This window comes from Arachis ipaensis, chromosome B4 (genome assembly GCF_059453495.1).
Source record: "Arachis ipaensis isolate K30076 ecotype BB chromosome B4, ASM5945349v1, whole genome shotgun sequence".
Taxonomy (NCBI): Eukaryota; Viridiplantae; Streptophyta; class Magnoliopsida; order Fabales; family Fabaceae; genus Arachis; species Arachis ipaensis.
Window position 1 is genome coordinate 94,069,415 of NC_142439.1, and position 19,804 is coordinate 94,089,218.

The following is a 19,804-nucleotide window of genomic DNA, read 5'->3' on the forward strand; positions in this document are numbered from 1 at the left end:
GACTAAAAGGTAGTCACTAATTAGCGATAAACTCTACTGCAGCAGACTCATCGCTAAATGCAAGCTAACTGCGTAGACAAAATGAAATGGTTGGTTGACGCTAATTAGCGAGGAATTTTTTCGAACCTAACTCGTCGCAAGTTATCCGCTAATATGGTCGCAAATCTGTCACATTGTGTAGCAAATCTATAGCTAACCTTTAAAAATCCTTAATCAAATTTGTAGGAATTTTGTCGCTAAACCAAAGCTATTCGAAAATGATAAAGTAGAGTTATGAAATAGTCGCTAATTTGCTAAGAAATAATATGTAGTCAATTAGTTGCAATATTATCGCAAAATGTCATCGCAAATTCCTTTTAAAATAGTAACAAATCGATAGGTATCTCACAATTGTTTCAGTCGCAATAGAGTCTTTAATTTGTCACCATCATCAACAGCGAGTATGTCGCTAATTTTACTAGAATATCAGTTAGAATTCCAATTTTTTCGTTATACTAAAATAAACATCATATTATTTTTTTTATTTTATTGATTGAAATGAAAGATTATGCATAAATATAAAATTAGTTCATAAAAATTATACATGTTTAAAAAAAAATCAAACCCAACATATTTATTAAAATAAAAGTCTAATGCAACATCTCCAACATAAATACTTCACAAATAAAATACCAAAACAAGCTAAATCTAACAATATCAATAACTATAAAAACCAATCCAAATAATTATTTATCAACCAAGTAAACTACCAATAAAAGTAAGCCAACTTCTATAAAAACTGAAAATGAAACAAATTGCCTAATCAATTATCTATCAAAGAAATAAACTACGATAATAAGTTAAGCCTAACAAAATGCATTAACATAAGCCACCTAACCAAATATTATTCCCAACAAAATCACTCTAATGGTTCTTCTCTTGGGGGAATCCTGGAATCTTAGAAAGGAGAGACAGTAAATTATTCTGTATAGCTTCATTCACAACACTAGGCAACACTGCATTTATAGCACTAGGCAATGCTTCTTTAATAGCCTCAGTGATGTCTGTTTGTGAGACTGACTTGACTGTAGAAACACCTGTATCTTCAGGTAATGGCACATCTCTATGATCATGAATACCAATATCCAGACTGCGGCCTAACCCATGAACTCGTCCTTTCTTGTTGGTTCCTGCAACTTCTATCCACACGTCAGGATCAACTTCAGGTTGATCTATTAAATCTTCTCCATATTTTTGTGATATTGCCTCTCCATATGAGTCCTACAGCAGAAAAATAAGGACATATTATTAAGAAAACTAAAACTAAATTATGCTACAAAATTAAAGACACTTACAATAATTTCCTTGGATACTTCAGAAACATATTCTCCACTTTTTTTCTTATGAACATCATCATATACTTCAAGGAAAGATACACGACGCTTCAACTTAGCTTCCTGTAACAAACTTTATTAGAATATACTATCATAAGTCATTTGTTATAGACAATATTTTTTTATACCTTTCTTCTCTTGTGTTCGCCAAAACTGATAGACCCTACAGTGTGTAGTTTATGAGTAGGCATAGCAGCCCTATTTTTTTGACCGGCCACAGACTTGTTTTACCACTTTGAATCTAACCAATGATCAACTAAGCCATTCCAAACATCAACTTTCATTGCTTTAGGTCCATGACCCTTAATATCAGCAATACTAGTAGAGTTTGCCTCCTTAAAAGCTCTATCCCTTGCTCTTTTCAAAATATCAGGATAGCGGTCATGCATTGTCTTATTCCAAACAGTTCTTGCCATAGCCTTATCATAATTCGATGAAAATTCATGTTTTTCCTAAATTTAAAGAGTGAAAGAATTAGCAAATACTCAATCCAATTATTTGTAAAAAATCACAGTGAAACAACATTATAATTACTAACCAGAAAACCTTTAAACAATTCGTCCTTCATGTTTGGACAATAATCCTGCCATCTTGGCGCTGGAGAAGGCATCCTACTTAATAAATCTTTCGTGATGTCACGAGTTACCGTATGATCTGTAAATCTCTTCCTACATTAAAAAATACACAACTATCAAAAACAGTTTAACACACAATAACATAGATCATTAAAACAACAAAAAATTCTAGGCTTAGCTATACTACTCATAACTTTAAAATAATTCATGAAAATAAAATAGATTAAAAGAATATAAAGCTCCCAATAGTGCAAGACTAAAGCAGCAACCATTGTTATCTTCATGCAAGCAATCCCAACAAACAGTTTTTCAAATAAAAATCAAGTTTATAAAATACACTATAAAAGTATCATCATAAAACCAAAGGCAAATTACACACATGACTCACCCCTTTTGAGGTGTGATAAAATATAAACCTGATCCCATTTCTCTAAAATCATGCATTGATTAAATGAAATTCAGGTAATAATAATGTTGTACTCTTATATTTTCTAAAATATAATGGTAAACTGTAAACACTCCTAATGCACCATTTAAAGAGAGATGAATGTCACTTGGACAAATAGAGAGAAGTTATCACAAATTCACCAAACCTCGGGAGGTTAGTGTCTTTTGCATTAAAGACAAATATATTTTAGCTCAAACTGTAAAAGCCACAGGAAATGAAGAGGCAGATCAGAAAAAAAACAAGTAATAATCAGAACAAATATTTATTTTACTCAAGAGGCATGTATTAACTGCTGGTTACATACCATTTTCATGGAGCTGCTGTTATCCATATTTATGTTTGCTGTTTTGACAAATTTCAGATGAAAGGAATACAAGAAATATGCACATATTTATATTTATTTTTCTTAATTGAGCAGAAGTGATAATACTGGATCAGAGGATATAAAATAAAAGAGATGCTTTATTTCTTTGAAATTATTTACTAATAGATTTCTCCATAGTGATATAAAATGGCCATATGTTTTGGACTTTAGTGAAATGGATTCCCTGTGTCGTGAACTTAAGCTTAGATTAATATCAATGTTTTGCAAAGAGGAAGAATGTCCACATATTTATATTTATTTTTTATTTATTTCATAAAAATAAATATAATAATAATTAATAAATAATATAACATAAATGAGACATATATAAGACTCTAACAGCAAACACACCTTTGTGATAATTTGTGATTGCATGAAAAAAACTAGGTACAAATTAGGTCAATTTTAATAAATCTAGTAATAAACTAGTAAATTAAAGATCATGCACCTAGTGATACTCTTCTTTTTCATTTTAAGTAGAAAGTATGATGATATAGGAAGGTCAACATAGTAGTATAACTACTTACGGTTTATCGCCTTTCTCTACAGCTATTACCAGCTTTCCGTTACTCCTAGTTTCAGCATGCACACTTGATTGTCCAACATTAGTTAGCTCATTATCTTCTGCATCTAAAGCAGATGCATCAGACGAATTCACACCTACAATGAATAAGAGAATTTTCAATTAGATGTGTAGTTATTTGTGAATACATAAACATTTATCTGAAGTAAATCATACCATCTAATTGAGGTGATGATTGTGATAAAACTTGTGGGGATTGGTTTGATGCTGATCCCACATTCAAATGTGTAAGATGAGGTTCATCATTATTAGAGTTCTGTTGACCTAAACAAAAAACAGCCAAAAAAATAGATAAAATAAAACCACTTCCTCACCAGGATTAATTAAATCACAATAAAGACATACAACTCGAACGTATAGTACAACTACATACCTAACACATGTATTGGTGGTTGAGAAGAATCAATGTCAACAGTTTGCTCACCTAAACTCAATAAAATAAGCATACATCATATTTCCTAAATCAAGAGTTGTTAATGGTAAAATAAATTAAACGGCGAATGTATACCTGACCTACGTGAGGAAAGCTGAGATTGATCGAGACGAGTGTTTCGTACTATTCGTCCACCTCTACTTTTTGGCGCCATGATTATCTATCAAATAAGAAATAAATTAAAAAGAAAGTGTTATTAAAATATTTAAAATACAAGCAGTTAATATATTTAGAAGCGATAGTTACCAATAAAAAAGAATAATAAAACATTATTCAACAGTTTAGATCACAAAAGTTGAATTACCATATTCTAGTAAAATTAATTTAAAAGATATTCCATACAACATAATGAAAAGATTGCACCGAGAAAAGGATTTACCGTAAACAACTAATCTATAATGATATTACCACAAACTAGAAGAAGAAATAGTCATCAAATTTTGTCTATTAACATGATATAGCACTGCGAGCCCCTGGTTCAAGGAGCAAAAAAATAAATAAAACACTCAATATGAATGTAGGAAGAGTAGTAGATTTTCACATGCTGCATCCATCTATCGTAGATTAACAAGGTACATTTAATTATTAGAACCTAAAAGATGTCTATACAATAGTGTATAATGTAATTATTAATAATTGGCATAATTAAAATTTGAATATGCAGGAAACTTAATTGATATGTGAAGTATTAAAATATAAAGAATTAATGTTATTCTTTTTTGCCTGTCCCAAACTGTGTTAAGGCTTTCTCTTATCCAAATATCAATGTGTTATTAGAGAGTTCATTATTCTATTTTAAAATATGAATTCAGGCATCTTCAAACATAATAGATGGCAAACTCGGATTGGAAGAGTTGGAGGCAACAAAAATCTCTATCTTAGCGCTTTTAGTAAGTGAATCTAAGCATCTAGCTATTCTATTCCACTTCTATTTTCATTTCTCAATGGTAATTCACTAGCGCATGCCAACCAAATTTTTTAATTATGGACAAAGAAACCTCCAAGTAACTAGACCAAGAAAAAGAACCATGCATGATTACTAATTTTGGGTCCCTCACTTTTACTTGCGTTGAATTAAAACACTTCCTAAAATATCATAGGTACACGTATATATAGAATTAATGAAAGCAATAATTGATGGATACACTAAAATTGGATGAACTTATAATAAACTGTGTAAAAAAAGTCATTACCAAAAATAACAGCGCAAAAATAAAATAATATCTCTATTTATTTTATTTAATCAAGAGTATTTAATTATGGAATATAACTATACCTTTAAAGGATTTGAGAAAAAATGATTTGAGTTTGGGAAGATGTGATTTTAAAGGTTTAAAAATATTTTTCAATCTCAAGATACAGGGCCTCCATGAACAATAAAATTCACAGCAATAGCATAATCTAATTCAATGAAGATGCCATAATCCAATAAAACTTTGAATGCAAGTAGTATCATCTTTCATATTAAATTAATGATAAGAACAAGCATGAGAAGAGATTAAGATAACCTGCAACTAGATAGAAAGGAATAGCGGACCTGCTACAGCGACGTCGTGGATCAGACCTCCTTCAGCGGTGTTATGGGCTGGACCTCCTTCAACGGACCTCCTTCCTTAAACAAACGGCACCAACAGTCCTTCCTTTTCCACCACCAGAAATCCTTGTTTTACTTGTTCTACGATGGCTAAATGGCAGAAAGGGAGATAGTGGGGATAGTGGGGTTTTTAATTTTTGATTTCAAGTATTACAAACTGTAAATTAAAAGTGCGCGCGGTTGTTATTTTTTGCTTTTAGCGCTTTTTTTAATTATATATTCTATAACTTTTTTAAATTTTTGTATTTCTATTTTTAAATTTGAAAATTATTTTTTTAAAAAAGAATTAAATTTGTAATAAAATTTTAACACAATTAACACCAAGCAACAAAAAAAGGCAACTCAAAAACCAACTATCCTCACTGACAGAAAACCACAATGGCTAGAACAAGATGAATTGAAACAGTAACTCACCAATTAAAACAAAGACCAACTAAATCAATAAATGAAAAATTAAAACAATAAAGAAGAAGAAAAAGAAATTACCTTAGTTTTCACATGTTTTGAAAAAATCAGCAGCAGAAGGGAGAGAAAGCTGAAGCTTTCATACTTGATGGATATGGCTGAACGAAGGGTTGCACAACCGCAGATGAGAGACTTCACAGCCGAAAAATGACGACTGCGTGGAGGCCCGAAAATGCATAGGAACAAAGGCATTTGGATGACGCTTGAGCAGCGCGTACCGCGGCGGAGCAGACGCGGTGGCGGCAGTGGTTGGGCAGGTTGAAGAATGACGAAGAGATGGAGGTTGCATGTTCAAATTTCTGCTGCGTTCTAAGCTTCCAAGAAAAGGGGCTCTTTTGGAGGTTTGGGAATGAGGTCACAGAGAGCTGAGGGCAACGAGATTTAAGGGTGTTTTGGTTTTGTTTTTGTTTCTCTTTTTTTCTTTGTTATGGTGCCAAAAAGGGCACCTTGTTATTATATTATTACTTGTGGGAATTTTTTTTGTTTTAATAAAAATGAACATAATTTAAATTAACCATTTAATCAATTTAATACAAATAGACATATTTAGTTATTACTAGTATGATTAATTATGTTTATATATTTGATTAAAAAAAACTTATAAAGTTTTGAAATTAAAAAATTAACAATTAAATCTTTTTAAATATATCCAAGATATATGTAAAATAATACAAAATAAATATATACTCGTAGTATTATATATTTCGGATATATTGGTCCCAATACTAAATTGAATTTAATTCTAAATTCATAATCCAAATTAAATTGAAGTCAAAATCACCTCAACATTCAACAAGTTAAATAAATAATGTCTATCAAAATTTTATAATTATATTTTTTATCATTATATTTTTTTTAATTCTTTTGAATGAAAAAATAAGAATAAATATTTCTTTTTTTAATTTATTTTAATTTATCAGTGAATCAAATATAAGAGCATTAATTTTTGTATCTTTGTCTTCTGTTTATTCTTTTTAATTAATGTCATTTTTTAATTTCTTTTCTGGAAACTACACGTAGCCTAAGTGTTGAAATTTAAATCCTTGATCTGCATATAGGATGAAGTAGGGGTGCACAGACCCGGCCCGGCCCGAAGGCTCGGCCCGGTCCCGAACACTTTAAGGATTAATTTGGTGTGATTTCATCGGGTTTAGGGTTGGGTACGGGTCTCAAAAATAGACCCGGTCATTATTTCGGGTCGGGTCCGGGCCATAGCTCGGGTCACCCGAAGTCAGTCCGGTGGCCCGGTCATCATACACAATTAATATTTTGTGTTATTAGTGATGGATCATGACTATTCTTATGTTGAATTTAAATATTGTAAACCTTAATATTTTGTGTTATTAGTCATTATAAGACTATAAATTAATGTTTTATGTTTAGAATGCATAAGACTTTAGACTAATACATAAGATTGTGTTATTTGTATTGATTTAAATATTTGGTATTATTAGACAATATTAGTATTGATTGTGGTTATGCTTTAGTATTGATTGTGGTTATGCTTTAATTTTGAAGAAGGATTGGTTCTTGTTATATTTTTCTAAGTGAATTTTACCATGTTAACTAATGGTTGGAGTCTTGGAAATTTGGATATTTTTACATGCTAGCTTACAAGAAGGTATCAACGTAATGTAATGTTAACGACCCGGTTTTCACCCAGTTTTCACCCGGTATAATTGTGGCCCGAAAGTGTATTGGTTTCATCGGGTCTAGGGCCGGGTTCGGGTCTAATAAATAGACCCGGTGTATATTTCGGGTCGGGTCTGGGTCACATCAAACTCGACTTCACCCAGCCCATGTGCACCCCTAGGATAAAGGGATACTATGAAAAATCAAACCCGAAAAGGATATATATATATAATGAATAGACGACAACTTTAAAATGTTTAAAAAATGCTTTATGATTATAGTAAATAAGTTCTTTTTTAGAGTATAATAAATAAGCTCTTTTACAATAAAGTATGTGTAAATTAAAATAATTCAACGAGTTAAACAAGTTGATTCGTATAATATTTTTTTTTAAATTAAACAAAAAATCAATTTAAGGAGGAGTTTACAAGATGTTTCTAGAACAAAAACAGTAACCTTTAAATTAATTGTATGTTACTTTTTTTTTAGTGGGTTGCTCCGATTGTCGAATTAAGTAAAATAAAATAAAATTTGCCAATTTAATACCATATAATATCTAATAGTATATTATTAAATTATGATATAATATCATTATTGATGAATGATAGTAAATTATTTATTTTGAATTCGAACTTCATTTGCTCCTTTGGTATAATTACTTATTTTTTATTACTTATTATAAAAAAGATTAATAAGCTAAGCCAAAGGTTGGTATAATTTGCTTATATTTTACTTCCTTATTATATAAAAGATAAATGAGCTATTTTACTACCTTATTATATATCAAAATTGGAATTCTATAGCTACTCTCGCATATAAAGAATACATCACTAGGTATTGCCTATATAAGAAATTATAGAAAGAAGAAATCCATTGATATTAAACACCACAACAGGATCCATGTCATCTGCTGCCATGATCCTATAAAACAAGTAACTTTATCCCATCCAAGGACTAGCTGTCTTATCCCGAGAGTTCAATATCAGAAACAGAAAGGCTGCAATGCATTCAGAAATCATTTAAATAATAAATTTAGAAAAAATAAGAAAAATATTAAAACGGTTCCTAATCTACCTAACAAGATCAGTTCATTATGTAATATAGACCAGGAATTTAGCACTAAATTCAATACATTCACTGATTAAACACTCGGATTAATATAGACCAGGAATTTAGCACTAAATTCAATACATTCACTGATTAAACACTCGGATCAGAAGCATCGATCATAAACCATGAAATAATCCTAAAAAAAATTGAAAAACTGAATGCCATTCAGAAAATCCATATGCAAGAAACTAAAATTTATTTTGTAGTTGGCAACAGCAGTGAGATATTTCTGTCACACTCAAGTAATACACCAAATATATTCCCACTTGTTCAAATGGTTAAAATTCATTGTAGCTTTCATCTGTGGTACCTTTTTCTTCTATGAACTTTGTAGATCCAAAACTGTTTCCCCCCTTACAAGAAGAAAAATGAAAAATTCAGCTCATGCTGGTTTCTATTAAAATTACGAGCTATAGCCTTAAAATGAGATTATATTGTGTACATACCTTAAATATGATTAGTCTCTGATTTATTGAGCAAAACTGAATTGGTTCCTTACTCTCATGAATTTGAGCCTGAACAGGCATGAGATGTAAATTAGATTAATTTATTTGTTGCACATAATTATTCAACAACTTATTATGAAAGAGCAGGCAAGAATGTCACTAACCACAACTGAATTAGTTCTTGCTTAATCAGCCATACTATTCATGAGAGAAATGGCCACTGTTTAATCCTCCTGCGAGCCAAAAATCATAGAACATATTAAGAGTTTCTTCACAATGACAACCCCCACCACCAACCCTTATCCAAATACATGAGTTCGAGTTTATTCGTGGCCACAAAAAGAATAAAATTAATAATAATTACAAGATTGAAGGTAAAACTTAGACAGCTTTTGGAAATAAAATTTCACCTCCAAATCACTTCTACTTTTATTGAGATGTCATGGGCTGCAATTCCAACAAACTAAGAAAACATCATTAGACTATCCTATAATATATAATTTTTATTTTAAAGAGAAGGAATTAGATTGTCTCTAAATAATATAGCTTTGAAAACTTAATAAATTTATGTGACTTTCAATAGAAAAATTTGCTTAGATGATACATAACCAAAAACATTGCCTATTGCTTACTGTTACAGATTTGCAGCCAAGCCAAGCATAAAAGAGAGCTTCATCCCTTCCATTTCCAAGAAATGTATACTGTACTATATAGCTATCACCACTGTAAAGCCTTGTCAGTTCTGCAACTGAAAGAAGAGAAAATTTATCACCATCCACCAGCCACACCTGAATTTGCGGTATTCAGTTAACAGTCAACACTGGCTAAAAATACAAGCATGATTATCTGCCAACAACTAAATTGTATAAGGTACTAAACCTGCTACTTTTTCTTATCCTTCCTCATGAAGCCTAGGCTCTGCTGATTTAGGCCAATTAGTAAAATATGACCGAAATATCGGACTTTTCAATCCCTCTGACAAAAATGTCAAATGAGTCTTGTTTGATCTGCCTTCAATTCTGACAAAATCCTGGTATTTGGAGATGGTAGTGAGAACAGGCCATGACATTAACACTTTAAGAAAAATTTTCTGGTCTTACTTATCTGTCATTTGCACACTTCAACAAAGAATTCATTACTAAATTTCCAATTTTACTGCCTCCTACAAGAAATCTGAGCACAGGACTAATCAAGAAATGTAGTTTGAGATTGATAGAATGGATCAATTAGATTTTGAAAATTAAACAAGAGCATTTCAACAAATGAACATGAACCAATTCAAAATGAAGCTGTAGAGTAGTAGACATATACAATTAAATAACCCCAGTTTCTTGATAAAAAAAAGGTAAAGAAATCAAAGAAACAAAATTTGTTTTACTCATAGCTTACCGTGATTTTGTAGGGTGGCTGAGGCATTTCATCGAACATATGAGATACATAAAAACACAAAACTTGTAAAAATTTACATCACATAGTCTTCATTCTCGTCTTCGGAACAAGCACTTTCACTATCTTCACCGTCAAAATCTTCGTTATCGTTGATGAACTCATCATTCAGCAAAGTGTCCATTGGACAATTTATATCTTCTGCATTTACCTCTTCCATTGGAGCATTTGCATCAAACAATGAAATAACTTCATCCTCTGAAATGACATTTTGCGCTCTTAATTCAGAAACACTATCTTGATAAAAGTCATTACTGTCATCTTGCCCATTGGGTTCTTCATCTGGATCATGCAAAGTTTCATTTATATATAGCTTGGCTCTAACTTTACAAGCCGCCCACCATTCCCCGTTGGACTTATTCCCACTATGTGGGTATTTTGTGTAATATACCTGTTGTGCTTGTTCAGCCAAAACAAACGGCTCATTTGATTGTAGTCTTGATTTATACTTTATGTCAACTAACCCATATCTCTCATCAACTTTGACACCGTTAATTGGGTCAAACCAGCAGCATCGAAAGATAAATACAGAATTTCCATCACCCAAGTATGACAGTTCCAATATCTCCTCAAGAATGCCATAGTAGTCTAAGTCATTTTCTCCATAAATATTTCTTTTAACACATACCCCACTATTCATAGTAGCTCTATTTTTGTCGTGATCCTTAGTATGAAATCTATATCCATTAACTTTTAAGCCGTTGTACGAAGTGACAGATTTAGAAGGACCATAAGCTATCTGTTGAATCATTCTACTTCTAATATTACCTGTATCTACTTACAAATGAATATGATAACAATTGAAAGTTATACATTCTTGCAATACAAATAATTTTAATGTTATAAATATTTAATTTCAAAAATCACTCACTTGATTCTTTATCCATCTACTGAAGTCCTTATCGCGGACAATTAGTATTTCATCCTCGGAGATATTTGGATCTAACTCTTTCAGTGAATCCTCAAATTGTCTAATAAATAAAGTAATGAATATAACATTCAATTTATTTCTTTAAAACTAGTGTATATATAATATGAATATAAAAACTAGTTCTAACTTACTGGAGATAAGGTTCTATTTCTTCGCAGTTGACAAGAATGTATGTGTGGACGATATGAAGTTCTTCATCAGTTAAGTATTTTTTTGAACCTCGCCCAATGGAAAGACATGGGTATCTAAAAATAGACAAGTGATTCTCGTCCATATTTGAGCCACCATCATCGTTCCTGGGAACTTGAGTCCGCCTTGTTTGTACTGTTGATTCAAAATACATAGAAGTAAAGTTTGAAATTTCTTCCAAAATATATGCTTCACAAATAGATCCTTCAACTCTTGCCTTATTTCGAACTTTTCGTTTTAAGAATAGCATACACCTTTCAAATGGATACATCCATCGATACTGTACAGGTCCTCCAACCTTAGCTTCATAGGGGATGTGGATAACTAAATGCTCCATCACATCAAAGAAAGTTGGCGGAAAAATTTTTTCTAGCTTACAAACCGTTTCAATAATGGAAATCTCTGCCTGCTCCACAACATTAGGGCGTATTTCAGTAGCACAAATTTCTTTAAAGAACAAGCTGAGTTCTGTTAGCACTCCCCATATGGATTTTGGCAACACGTCTCGAAATGCCAACGGTATTAGTCTTTCCATGAAAACATGACTGTCGTGACTCTTCATTCCATATATCTTCCCATCCGCTAGATTAACACATCGTGAAATATTTGATGCATAACCATCAGGAAATTTTAATTGCTTTATCCAGTCACATACTATCCTCCTTTGTTGAGAATCTAAGACATATGTGGATTTTGGTTTTTTGTACTTTCCATTCTCGAATACCAACTCCAAGTTAGGGCGCTTGCATATTAGCTTCAAATCTTCTCTTGCATTCGCGTTGTCTTTTGTCTTGCCCTTTACGTCCATAACAGTGTTAAAGATGTTGTCAAAAACATTTTTTTCAATATGCATAATGTCTAAATTGTGTCTTATCAAATTAGTTGACCAATAAGGCAACTCCCAAAATATACTTTTTCTCACCCAATTATGAATGGTACCAAAGTCACCCTTTTTTCCTCTCGAATTAGCCCCAAAGTTAGCTTCCTCGAGTCTGTCCAACTCATTTAAGATGTCAACTCCACTCATTCGTTTCGGTGGAAAAGAACTTTCCATGGTTGACTTTTTAAAAGTACCGATCACGACAAAATGCATGACTAGTAGGCAAGTACTGTAGATGACAATCAAACCAGCAGGGTTTAGCGCCGTGTTGTAGTCGAAACGATTTAGTGTTCTTCATGCAAATCGGACAAGAAAGTCGGCCGTGAGTGCTCCAACCAGACAACATTCCATAAGCCGGAAAATCGTTTATAGTCCACAATAATGCTGCCTTCATGTTAAAATTTTTCTTTTGCCATGCATCATAAGTAGTAACACCATTGTCCCACGAAACCTTTAACTCGTCAATCAGCGGTCTAAGATAAACATCTAATCTTTTTCCGGGAGACTTCGGTCCAGGGATCAAAAGACTAAGGAATATGTACTCTCTTCTCATGCACATACTTAGAGGAAGATTGTAAGGTGTGACAAACACAGGCCAACATGAGTATGGAGTCTTCGAGCCAGAAAATGGATTAAAACCATCAGTACAAAGTCCAAGCCTAACATTTCTAGATTCTTGGGCAAATGGTTCATGGGTGGCATCAAATTGTTTCCAAGCATCAGCATCAGTCGGATGTGTGATAACCGATTCATCGTGGCGTACTCCATCCACATGCCACTTCATATATTGCGCAGTAGTTTTAGACATAAACAAATGTTGAAGCCTTGGAGTAATAGGAAAATATCTCAATATTGAGTATGGCACACACCTACTACTATTAATTGTATCCCCTGCCTTTGACTTAAATCGTGGGTGTCCACACATTGTGCAAGCTGCATAACTAGTCTTGTGGTGCACGAAATTGTGATCTCCAGGCTCAAACTATTCCTGGCATGTGAGCAACTTGGTACGCGTAATCGTGATTACACATTCATAATTTGTCACAACTTCGATACAACTAACCAGCAAGTGCACTGGGTCATCCAAGTAATACCTTACGTGAGTAAGGGTCGAATCCCACGGAGATTGTTGGTATGAAGCAAGCTATGGTCACCTTGTAAATCTCAGTCAGGCAGATATAAAGTGATAATGGTGTTTTCGAATATTATATAGTAAAATAGGGATAGAGATACTTATGTAATTCATTGGTAGGAATTTCAGATAAGCGAATGGAGATGCTTTTCGTTCCTCTGAACCTCTGCTTTCCTGCCATCTTCATCCAATCAGTCTTACTCCTTTCCATGGCTGGCTTTATGTGATACATCACCACTGTCAATGGCTACTTTCGGTCATCTCTCGGGAAAATGATCCAATGCCCTGTCACGGCACGACTAATCGTCTGGAGGCATCACCCTTGTCAATGGCTTCATCTTATCCTCTCAGTGAATAATATGCTCACGCACCCTGTCACGGCACGGCTATTCATCTGTCGGTTCTCGATCATGCTGGAATAGGATTTACTATCCTTTTGCGTCTGTCACTAACGCCCTGCAATCGCGAGTTAGGAGCTCGTCACAGTCATTCAATCATTGAATCCTACTCGGAATACCACAGACAAGGTTTAGACTTTCCGGATTCTCTTGAATGCCGCCATCATTCTAGCTTACGCCACGAAGATTCCGGTTAGGAGATCTAAGAGATATTCATTCTAGCTTATTTCATGTAGAACGGAAGTGTTTGTCAGGCACGCGTTCATAAGGGAGAAGGATGATGAGCGTCACACATAATCATCACCTTCATCACGTTCTTGGGTGCGAATGGATATCTTAGAAGCGAAATAAGAAGAATTGAGTAGAAAACAGTAGTACTTTGCATTAATCTTTGAGGAACAGCAGAGCTCCACACCTTAATCTATGGAGTGTAGAAACTCTACCGTTGAAAATACATAAGTGAAAGGTCCAGGCATGGCCGAGATGGCCAGCCCCCTAAACGAGATCAATAGTCTCCTAAGATGAACAATGGATTAAAACTGAGACCAAAGATGCCTAATACAATAGTAAAAGGTCCTATTTATAATAAACTAGCTACTAGGGTTTACATGAGTAAGTAATTGATGTATAAATCCACTTCCTGGGCCCACTTGGTGTGTGTTTGGGCTGAGCCTGAGTGTTGCACGTGCAGAGGCCATTTGTGGAGTTGAACGCCAGTTTCTGTGCCAGTTTGGGCGTTCAACTCTGGTTTTGGATCCTTATCTGGCGCTGGACGCCAAATTTGGGCAGAAGGCTGGCGTTGAACGCCAGTTTACGTCATCTATTCTTGGCCAAAGTATGGACTATTATATATTGCTGGAAAGCCCTGGATGTCTACTTTCCAACGCAATTGGAATCGTGCCATTTCGAGTTCTGTAGCTCTAGAAAATCCACTTTGAGTGTAGGGAGGTCAGAATCCAACAGCATCAGCAGTCCTTCTCAACCTCTGAATCTGATTTCTGCTCAAGTCCCTCAATTTCAGCCCAGAAAATACCTGAAATCACAGAAAAATACACAAACTCATAGTAAAGTCCAGAAATGTGAATTTAACATAAAAACTAATGAAAACATCCCTAAACGTAACTAGATCCTACTAAAAACACACTAAAAACAATGCCAAAAAGCGTATAAATTATCCGCTCATCATCTTGTCACTTGTTTCTTTATAATATAGCATACAGTGATTCGGACAAGCATCAATTTTCTCATATCCTAATCCTAATTCTTGAATCATTGTCTTTGACTGATAAAAATCTTCTGGCAACTTCTCTGATTCTGGGAGCATGCTCTTGATTATGGCAACCATTCGATTATAACAGCTCTCACTCATGTTGAATTCTGATTTCAAGTTTACTAGCTGGGTTACAGCTGACAATATTGTATGCTTGGTGCAGCCATCCCACAAAGGTTCGTCAGCACTCCTCAGCAACTTATAAAACTTCGACGCTGATGGATTTGGATCCTCTTCTAAACCTTCCATTACATTTAAGTTATCACCTGCAGCATCAATAACCATGTCTACATATGGATTTGTATTCTCTTCCTCATGTTCTTGGGTAACATTTGTGCATCCTGTTCAACCCATCTTTCCTCACCATGAGCAGTCCAGTTTGTATAACCCTCCATAAACCCACGATCACACAAATGCTTTTCGACCCAAATTATTTCATCCCTAATCCTGTTCTTACATTTTGTGCATGGACAAAGAATGCGACCTAAACTATCAATGACTGTCGGGTTTCTTTCTACAAAATCTACGAATTCCACAACACCTTTCTTAAATTCCTCGCTTAGATGACCAGTGCAATCTTGCCTTCATGACATCCAACTCCTATCAGGCGCCATGATTATCTGGACTAAGGTTTCATTTTAGTTGTAATACCAATGTTTAACGTGTATAAAAATGACATAGTCTCGTGTATTTTTTTCCTAAATTTCATTCATATATTTTTATTCACAATCACATTAAATAACCCCTTCTACAAGTCATAAAGTAACAAACTTAATACATTCAATTTGAAAATAAAGATATAAATCATAAAAATATAATATACAAAGCAGGAAGGAAACTGTAATAAACGGTTTGAAGCATTAGAAACACCAAAAATAATTGGGTATCATTAATCTCATGTCAAGAACTTCAAATCATGAGGTTAAAAAATATGGAGATATACTGGGTTCAATAAACTAAATATCAATTATATCTTTTAATATAATAAAAACCCAACAGATTGATAGAACTACCATAACAGCAAGAAAAGAGGAACTTAAGATTCATGACAATATGAAGCAAGACAACACAAAACACTCAAGTTCAATCAGTAAAGAATTCAGTTACAGAGAAAGTAAATTTAAGTGATCATTTCATTTCAAAACACCAACAAATTCAAGGTTCCAGCAACAAATTTCAGCAGCACATTCAACCTTAAACAAAACTTCAACCTTCAATAACAAAATCAAATTGCATTCAAGTTCAATCCGTGACAAATTCTTTCAATAATGAACAAATTTAAGTAATCATTTTGGAACAACAACCAATTCAAAGTTCTAATTACAAATTTCAGCAACATATTCGACTTTCAACAACAAAATCAAAGTGCATTCAAGTTCAATCAGTAACAAATTATTTCAGCCATGAACACATTTGATGATCATTTCAGAACAGCAACAAATTCAAAGATTTCAAAGACAAATATCAGCAACAAATTCAATTTTCAACGACATCATCAAAGTACATTGATGAATTACAGCAACACAACTAAAACAAAAAGAAAGGGGAAATTAATTGGAACTGACCAAATCGGGGTGCGCCGCAGGAAGCTGACGGCGAGGCTCAAAGTAAGACGAAGAATGAAGACCCGCCCACCGGGACCTGCTATCTCTGCTGCCGGCGACGACTTGCACAGGGACGGCGTGCTTCTGAGTACGAGGGGATGACGAGGGAGAGAGCCCCGGGACCTGCTGCTTCTTCCGCGGCTGGGTGTGAGATGGTGACAATGAAGAAAGCTAACCAACTGGCGGCGGCGACTGTGCTTGAGGGAGAGAGTGGTGTGAGCGAGATGAGAGAGCTTGAGGGAGAGGAGGCGTGAGCAACGTAAGCGAGCTTGAGGGAGAGAGACGTTTGAGTTCTTTCAGATGGATGGGGTAGGAATAAAAAATTAATTTTTATGCTTTTTTAAATCATAAATTTAAAATAAAGAATAACAATTTTATAAATAATAAATTATTAATAAATAAAAAATAAAAATAAAAATAAGAATTTTATGAGTTATTTAATTTTTTGGGCAAAACACCTCAATAAACTAAATATACATTAATGTTATCTGAATGTCTCAAATCAGAAAATACAATGTCAAAGTTCCAAACATATTTCTATATAAATCGAATCCAATATATTCGAATAAAGTGGATTCGAATTAAGTGCATGGTTAAAATGCTAATAAATCGAATGGATTGGCTTCGATTTACATGTTTGATTCGTCTCCCATAATTCGAATATAATAAATGCATGAAATTTTGGCTATAAAGTTTATGTTTTGAAAAATAGTTTATTAAATTAGTTTTTAGAAGATAATTTTTAAATAAATTTTTAGTATTTATTTTTGATAAATTAAACTAAAAATAATTTTCAATAAGCACAACTAATAATATTTATATTTAATAATAGTATTTTAATTTTAAAAATATTATAATAAATATAAATATATAAAAATTAAATAAATTTATATATTTATTAATATATAAAGTTATATTAAATTTTTTTTAATTTTAATAAGAACAAATTAATAACTTGCAGAAATATTTCTATAAGAAAGATAAATAAAAATATATTATATCCACTTTATTATAGACTTATTCACTCAACATACTCTTTTAGTACTCTTTTTAAGTATTCTCAATATTTTTATTATTTTTATTATTATTATTATTATTATTATTATTATTAATGGATTGGCTTCGATTTACATGTTTGATTCGTCTCCCGTAATTCGAATATAATAAATGCATGAAATTTTGGCTATAAAGTTTATGTTTTGAAAAATAGTTTATTAAATTAGTTTTTAGAAGATAATTTTTAAATAAATTTTTAGTATTTATTTTTGATAAATTAAACTAAGAATAATTTTCAATAAGCACAACTAATAATATTTATATTTAATAATAGTATTTTAATTTTAAAAATATTATAATAAATATAAATATATAAAAATTAAATAAATTTATATATTTATTAATATATAAAGTTATATTAAATTTTTTTAATTTTAATAAGAACAAATTAAAAACTTGCAGAAATATTTCTATAAGAAAGAGAAATAAAAATATATTATATCCACTTTATTATAGACTTATTCACTCAACATACTCTTTTAGTATTCTTTTTAAGTATTCTCAATAATTTTATTATTATTATTATTATTATTATTATTATTATTATTATTATTATTATTATTATTATTATTATTATTATTATATGATCAATTTTTTATTTAGTTTGTCCAAAAAAGTCATTCATACATAATAATCTTATTATTGAGAGTACCTAAGAAGAGTACTAAAATATGTTATTTTATACGTTATAAATATTTATGAGACCTTTTTTTTAGTACTCTTTTTAGTACTCTCAATAATAAGATTATTATGCATGAATTGTTGATCCTTTTTGGATAAAATAAATATAAAATTGATCATATAATAATAATAATAATAATAATAATAATAATAATAATAATAATAATAATAACTTTTTAAATGCTAAAAGTTTATTTAAAAATTATCTTTTAAAAACTAATTTAATAAATTATTTTTCAAAATAAAAAATGTATAGCCAAAGTCCACGCAAATCGAATCTATTAGATTCGAATTATGGGAGACGAATCAAATATGTAAATCAAGCCAATCCATCCGATTTATTAGTATTTTAACCATGCACTTCATTCGAATTCATTGGATTCGATTTACTACGTATTTTATTAAATCGAATTTAATCAAATGTGCTTTGGGACTTTGACGTTGCATTTTCTGGCCTGGGACATTCGGGTAATATTGATGTGCATTTGGTTTATTGAGGTGTTTTACCCTAATTTTTTTAATGTATAAGATAATAAAATTTGAATTAATTTAAGTATAATACTAAAATTATTACGATGTTATTATAAGTAACAATTGCGACCAATTACTTCTAACATTTTCTCGATTAGCTTTGGATTTATTACGACTCTGCGACAGATTTTCAACAAGGTTAGCGAGTAATTTGCTACAAAATAGGTAGGATATAGCTTTTGCTTTGTGACAAGATTGCAGTTGCCAAGTCGCTCGCTAAATTAAACTTGCGACAACTTAGCGACAGATATATTTCGCCCGCTAATCAGCGACTTGAAATCAGCGAACGAAGTGTGTCAGTTGTTAAACGGTCGCAAATTTCTCGCTACTTAGGTCATAGGCGCTCAATATCCGTATTTTCACTTTAGCGACTAATTAGCAAGGAACAATTTCCTAGCTGAATGATATATCCATTGCGACGAGTTAGCGACGACTATTTTCTGTCGCTACCCTAATTTTGAATTTTACAATATTATGCGACAAATTAGCGAGGAACGAATTGCTCGCTAAAAATAAAAACTTTGGCGACAAATTAGCTAGGAATTTTTCCATCGCAGAATGCATTTCAAGTCTTTGTGACGGATTAGCTAGGGACATTGTTCCTCACTAATTAGCCTTTTCACACAAAGTTTATTTAGCGACGAACTAGTGTGTAAATTGTTT

The 19,804-nt window shown here is 32.3% G+C and overlaps 4 protein-coding genes and 1 pseudogene across 11 annotated transcripts in view; 1 reads left to right on the forward strand and 4 right to left on the reverse strand.

The window, feature by feature from the left end:
• Positions 1-1,333: 1,333 nt before the first annotated feature.
• Positions 1,334-6,247, reverse strand: LOC148568404 (uncharacterized). Of its 3 annotated transcripts, none has more exons than XM_088485185.1 (9): positions 5,857-6,247; positions 5,314-5,460; positions 3,852-3,936; positions 3,717-3,767; positions 3,500-3,607; positions 3,288-3,420; positions 1,912-2,041; positions 1,502-1,825; positions 1,334-1,436 (listed from the first exon to the last, which is right to left on the reverse strand). In XM_088485185.1, the coding sequence occupies exons 3-8, from the start codon at positions 3,928-3,930 to the stop codon at positions 1,601-1,603; spliced, it is 726 nt and encodes a 241-aa protein (XP_088341311.1). In that variant the 5' UTR covers positions 3,931-3,936; positions 5,314-5,460; positions 5,857-6,247; the 3' UTR covers positions 1,334-1,436; positions 1,502-1,600. The 3 variants fall into 3 exon arrangements, with proteins under 3 accessions (XP_088341311.1, XP_088341312.1, XP_088341310.1); XM_088485186.1 differs by having other exon boundaries at positions 5,285-5,460; positions 5,857-5,997; XM_088485184.1 differs by lacking the exon at positions 5,314-5,460.
• Positions 6,248-8,579: 2,332 nt separating this feature from the next.
• Positions 8,580-11,342, reverse strand: LOC148568405 (uncharacterized). Of its 5 annotated transcripts, none has more exons than XR_015881080.1 (7): positions 10,124-10,163; positions 9,903-10,053; positions 9,656-9,811; positions 9,434-9,486; positions 9,188-9,256; positions 9,024-9,092; positions 8,580-8,930 (listed from the first exon to the last, which is right to left on the reverse strand). XR_015881080.1 is itself a non-coding variant. In XM_088485190.1 (7 exons), exon 1 carries the CDS (start codon positions 11,218-11,220, stop codon positions 10,486-10,488), a length of 735 nt encoding a protein of 244 aa, XP_088341316.1. In that variant the 5' UTR covers positions 11,221-11,342; the 3' UTR covers positions 8,580-8,930; positions 9,024-9,092; positions 9,188-9,256; positions 9,434-9,470; positions 9,656-9,771; positions 9,903-10,196; positions 10,413-10,485. The 5 variants fall into 5 exon arrangements, 4 of the variants coding, with proteins under 4 accessions (XP_088341316.1, XP_088341314.1, XP_088341315.1 ...); XM_088485190.1 differs by adding an exon at positions 10,413-11,342 and having other exon boundaries at positions 9,434-9,470; positions 9,656-9,771; positions 9,903-10,196; XM_088485188.1 differs by adding an exon at positions 10,413-11,342 and having other exon boundaries at positions 9,656-9,771; positions 9,903-10,196.
• Positions 11,326-12,643, reverse strand: LOC148568406 (uncharacterized). Its single transcript, XM_088484686.1, has 2 exons — positions 11,532-12,643; positions 11,326-11,440 (listed from the first exon to the last, which is right to left on the reverse strand). The coding sequence occupies exons 1-2, from the start codon at positions 12,641-12,643 to the stop codon at positions 11,326-11,328; spliced, it is 1,227 nt and encodes a 408-aa protein (XP_088340812.1).
• LOC148568407 (uncharacterized) lies at positions 12,559-17,165 on the reverse strand. The gene is made up of 2 exons (XM_088484688.1): positions 15,179-17,165; positions 12,559-13,402 (listed from the first exon to the last, which is right to left on the reverse strand). Exons 1-2 carry the CDS (start codon positions 15,552-15,554, stop codon positions 12,654-12,656), a joined length of 1,125 nt encoding a protein of 374 aa, XP_088340814.1. The 5' UTR covers positions 15,555-17,165; the 3' UTR covers positions 12,559-12,653.
• The window catches only part of LOC107637840 (auxin-responsive protein IAA8-like), a 47,145-nt pseudogene continuing 44,312 nt past the window's right edge, over positions 16,972-19,804 (forward strand). Inside the window, exon 1 of the transcript XR_015880999.1 lies at positions 16,972-17,088. The product of XR_015880999.1 is annotated as an auxin-responsive protein IAA8-like (transcript). The remainder of the gene's footprint in view (positions 17,089-19,804) is intronic.

What these genes read in the sequence shown, in the direction of transcription:
- LOC148568406 (XM_088484686.1), bottom strand. Translation starts at nt 12,643, where the DNA reads ATGGAAAGTTCTTTTCCACCGAAACGAATGAGTGGAGTTGACATCTTA. An exon ending in GAAATAGAACCTTATCTCCA is followed by an intron (nt 11,441 to 11,531) that starts GTAAGTTAGAAC and finishes TTTATTTATTAG; the next exon opens with ACAATTTGAGGATTCACTGA.
- LOC148568404 (XM_088485184.1), bottom strand. Translation starts at nt 6,027, where the DNA reads ATGCCTTTGTTCCTATGCATTTTCGGGCCTCCACGCAGTCGTCATTTT. An exon ending in ATCATCACCTCAATTAGATG is followed by an intron (nt 3,421 to 3,499) that starts GTATGATTTACT and finishes TATTCATTGTAG; the next exon opens with GTGTGAATTCGTCTGATGCA. An exon ending in GTAGAGAAAGGCGATAAACC is followed by an intron (nt 2,042 to 3,287) that starts GTAAGTAGTTAT and finishes TTTTTAATGTAG; the next exon opens with GAAGAGATTTACAGATCATA.
- LOC148568405 (XM_088485190.1), bottom strand. Translation starts at nt 11,220, where the DNA reads ATGATTCAACAGATAGCTTATGGTCCTTCTAAATCTGTCACTTCGTAC.
- LOC148568407 (XM_088484688.1), bottom strand. Translation starts at nt 15,554, where the DNA reads ATGGTTATTGATGCTGCAGGTGATAACTTAAATGTAATGGAAGGTTTA. An exon ending in AACAAGTGACAAGATGATGA is followed by an intron (nt 13,403 to 15,178) that starts GCGGATAATTTA and finishes CTAGTTATGCAG; the next exon opens with CTTGCACAATGTGTGGACAC.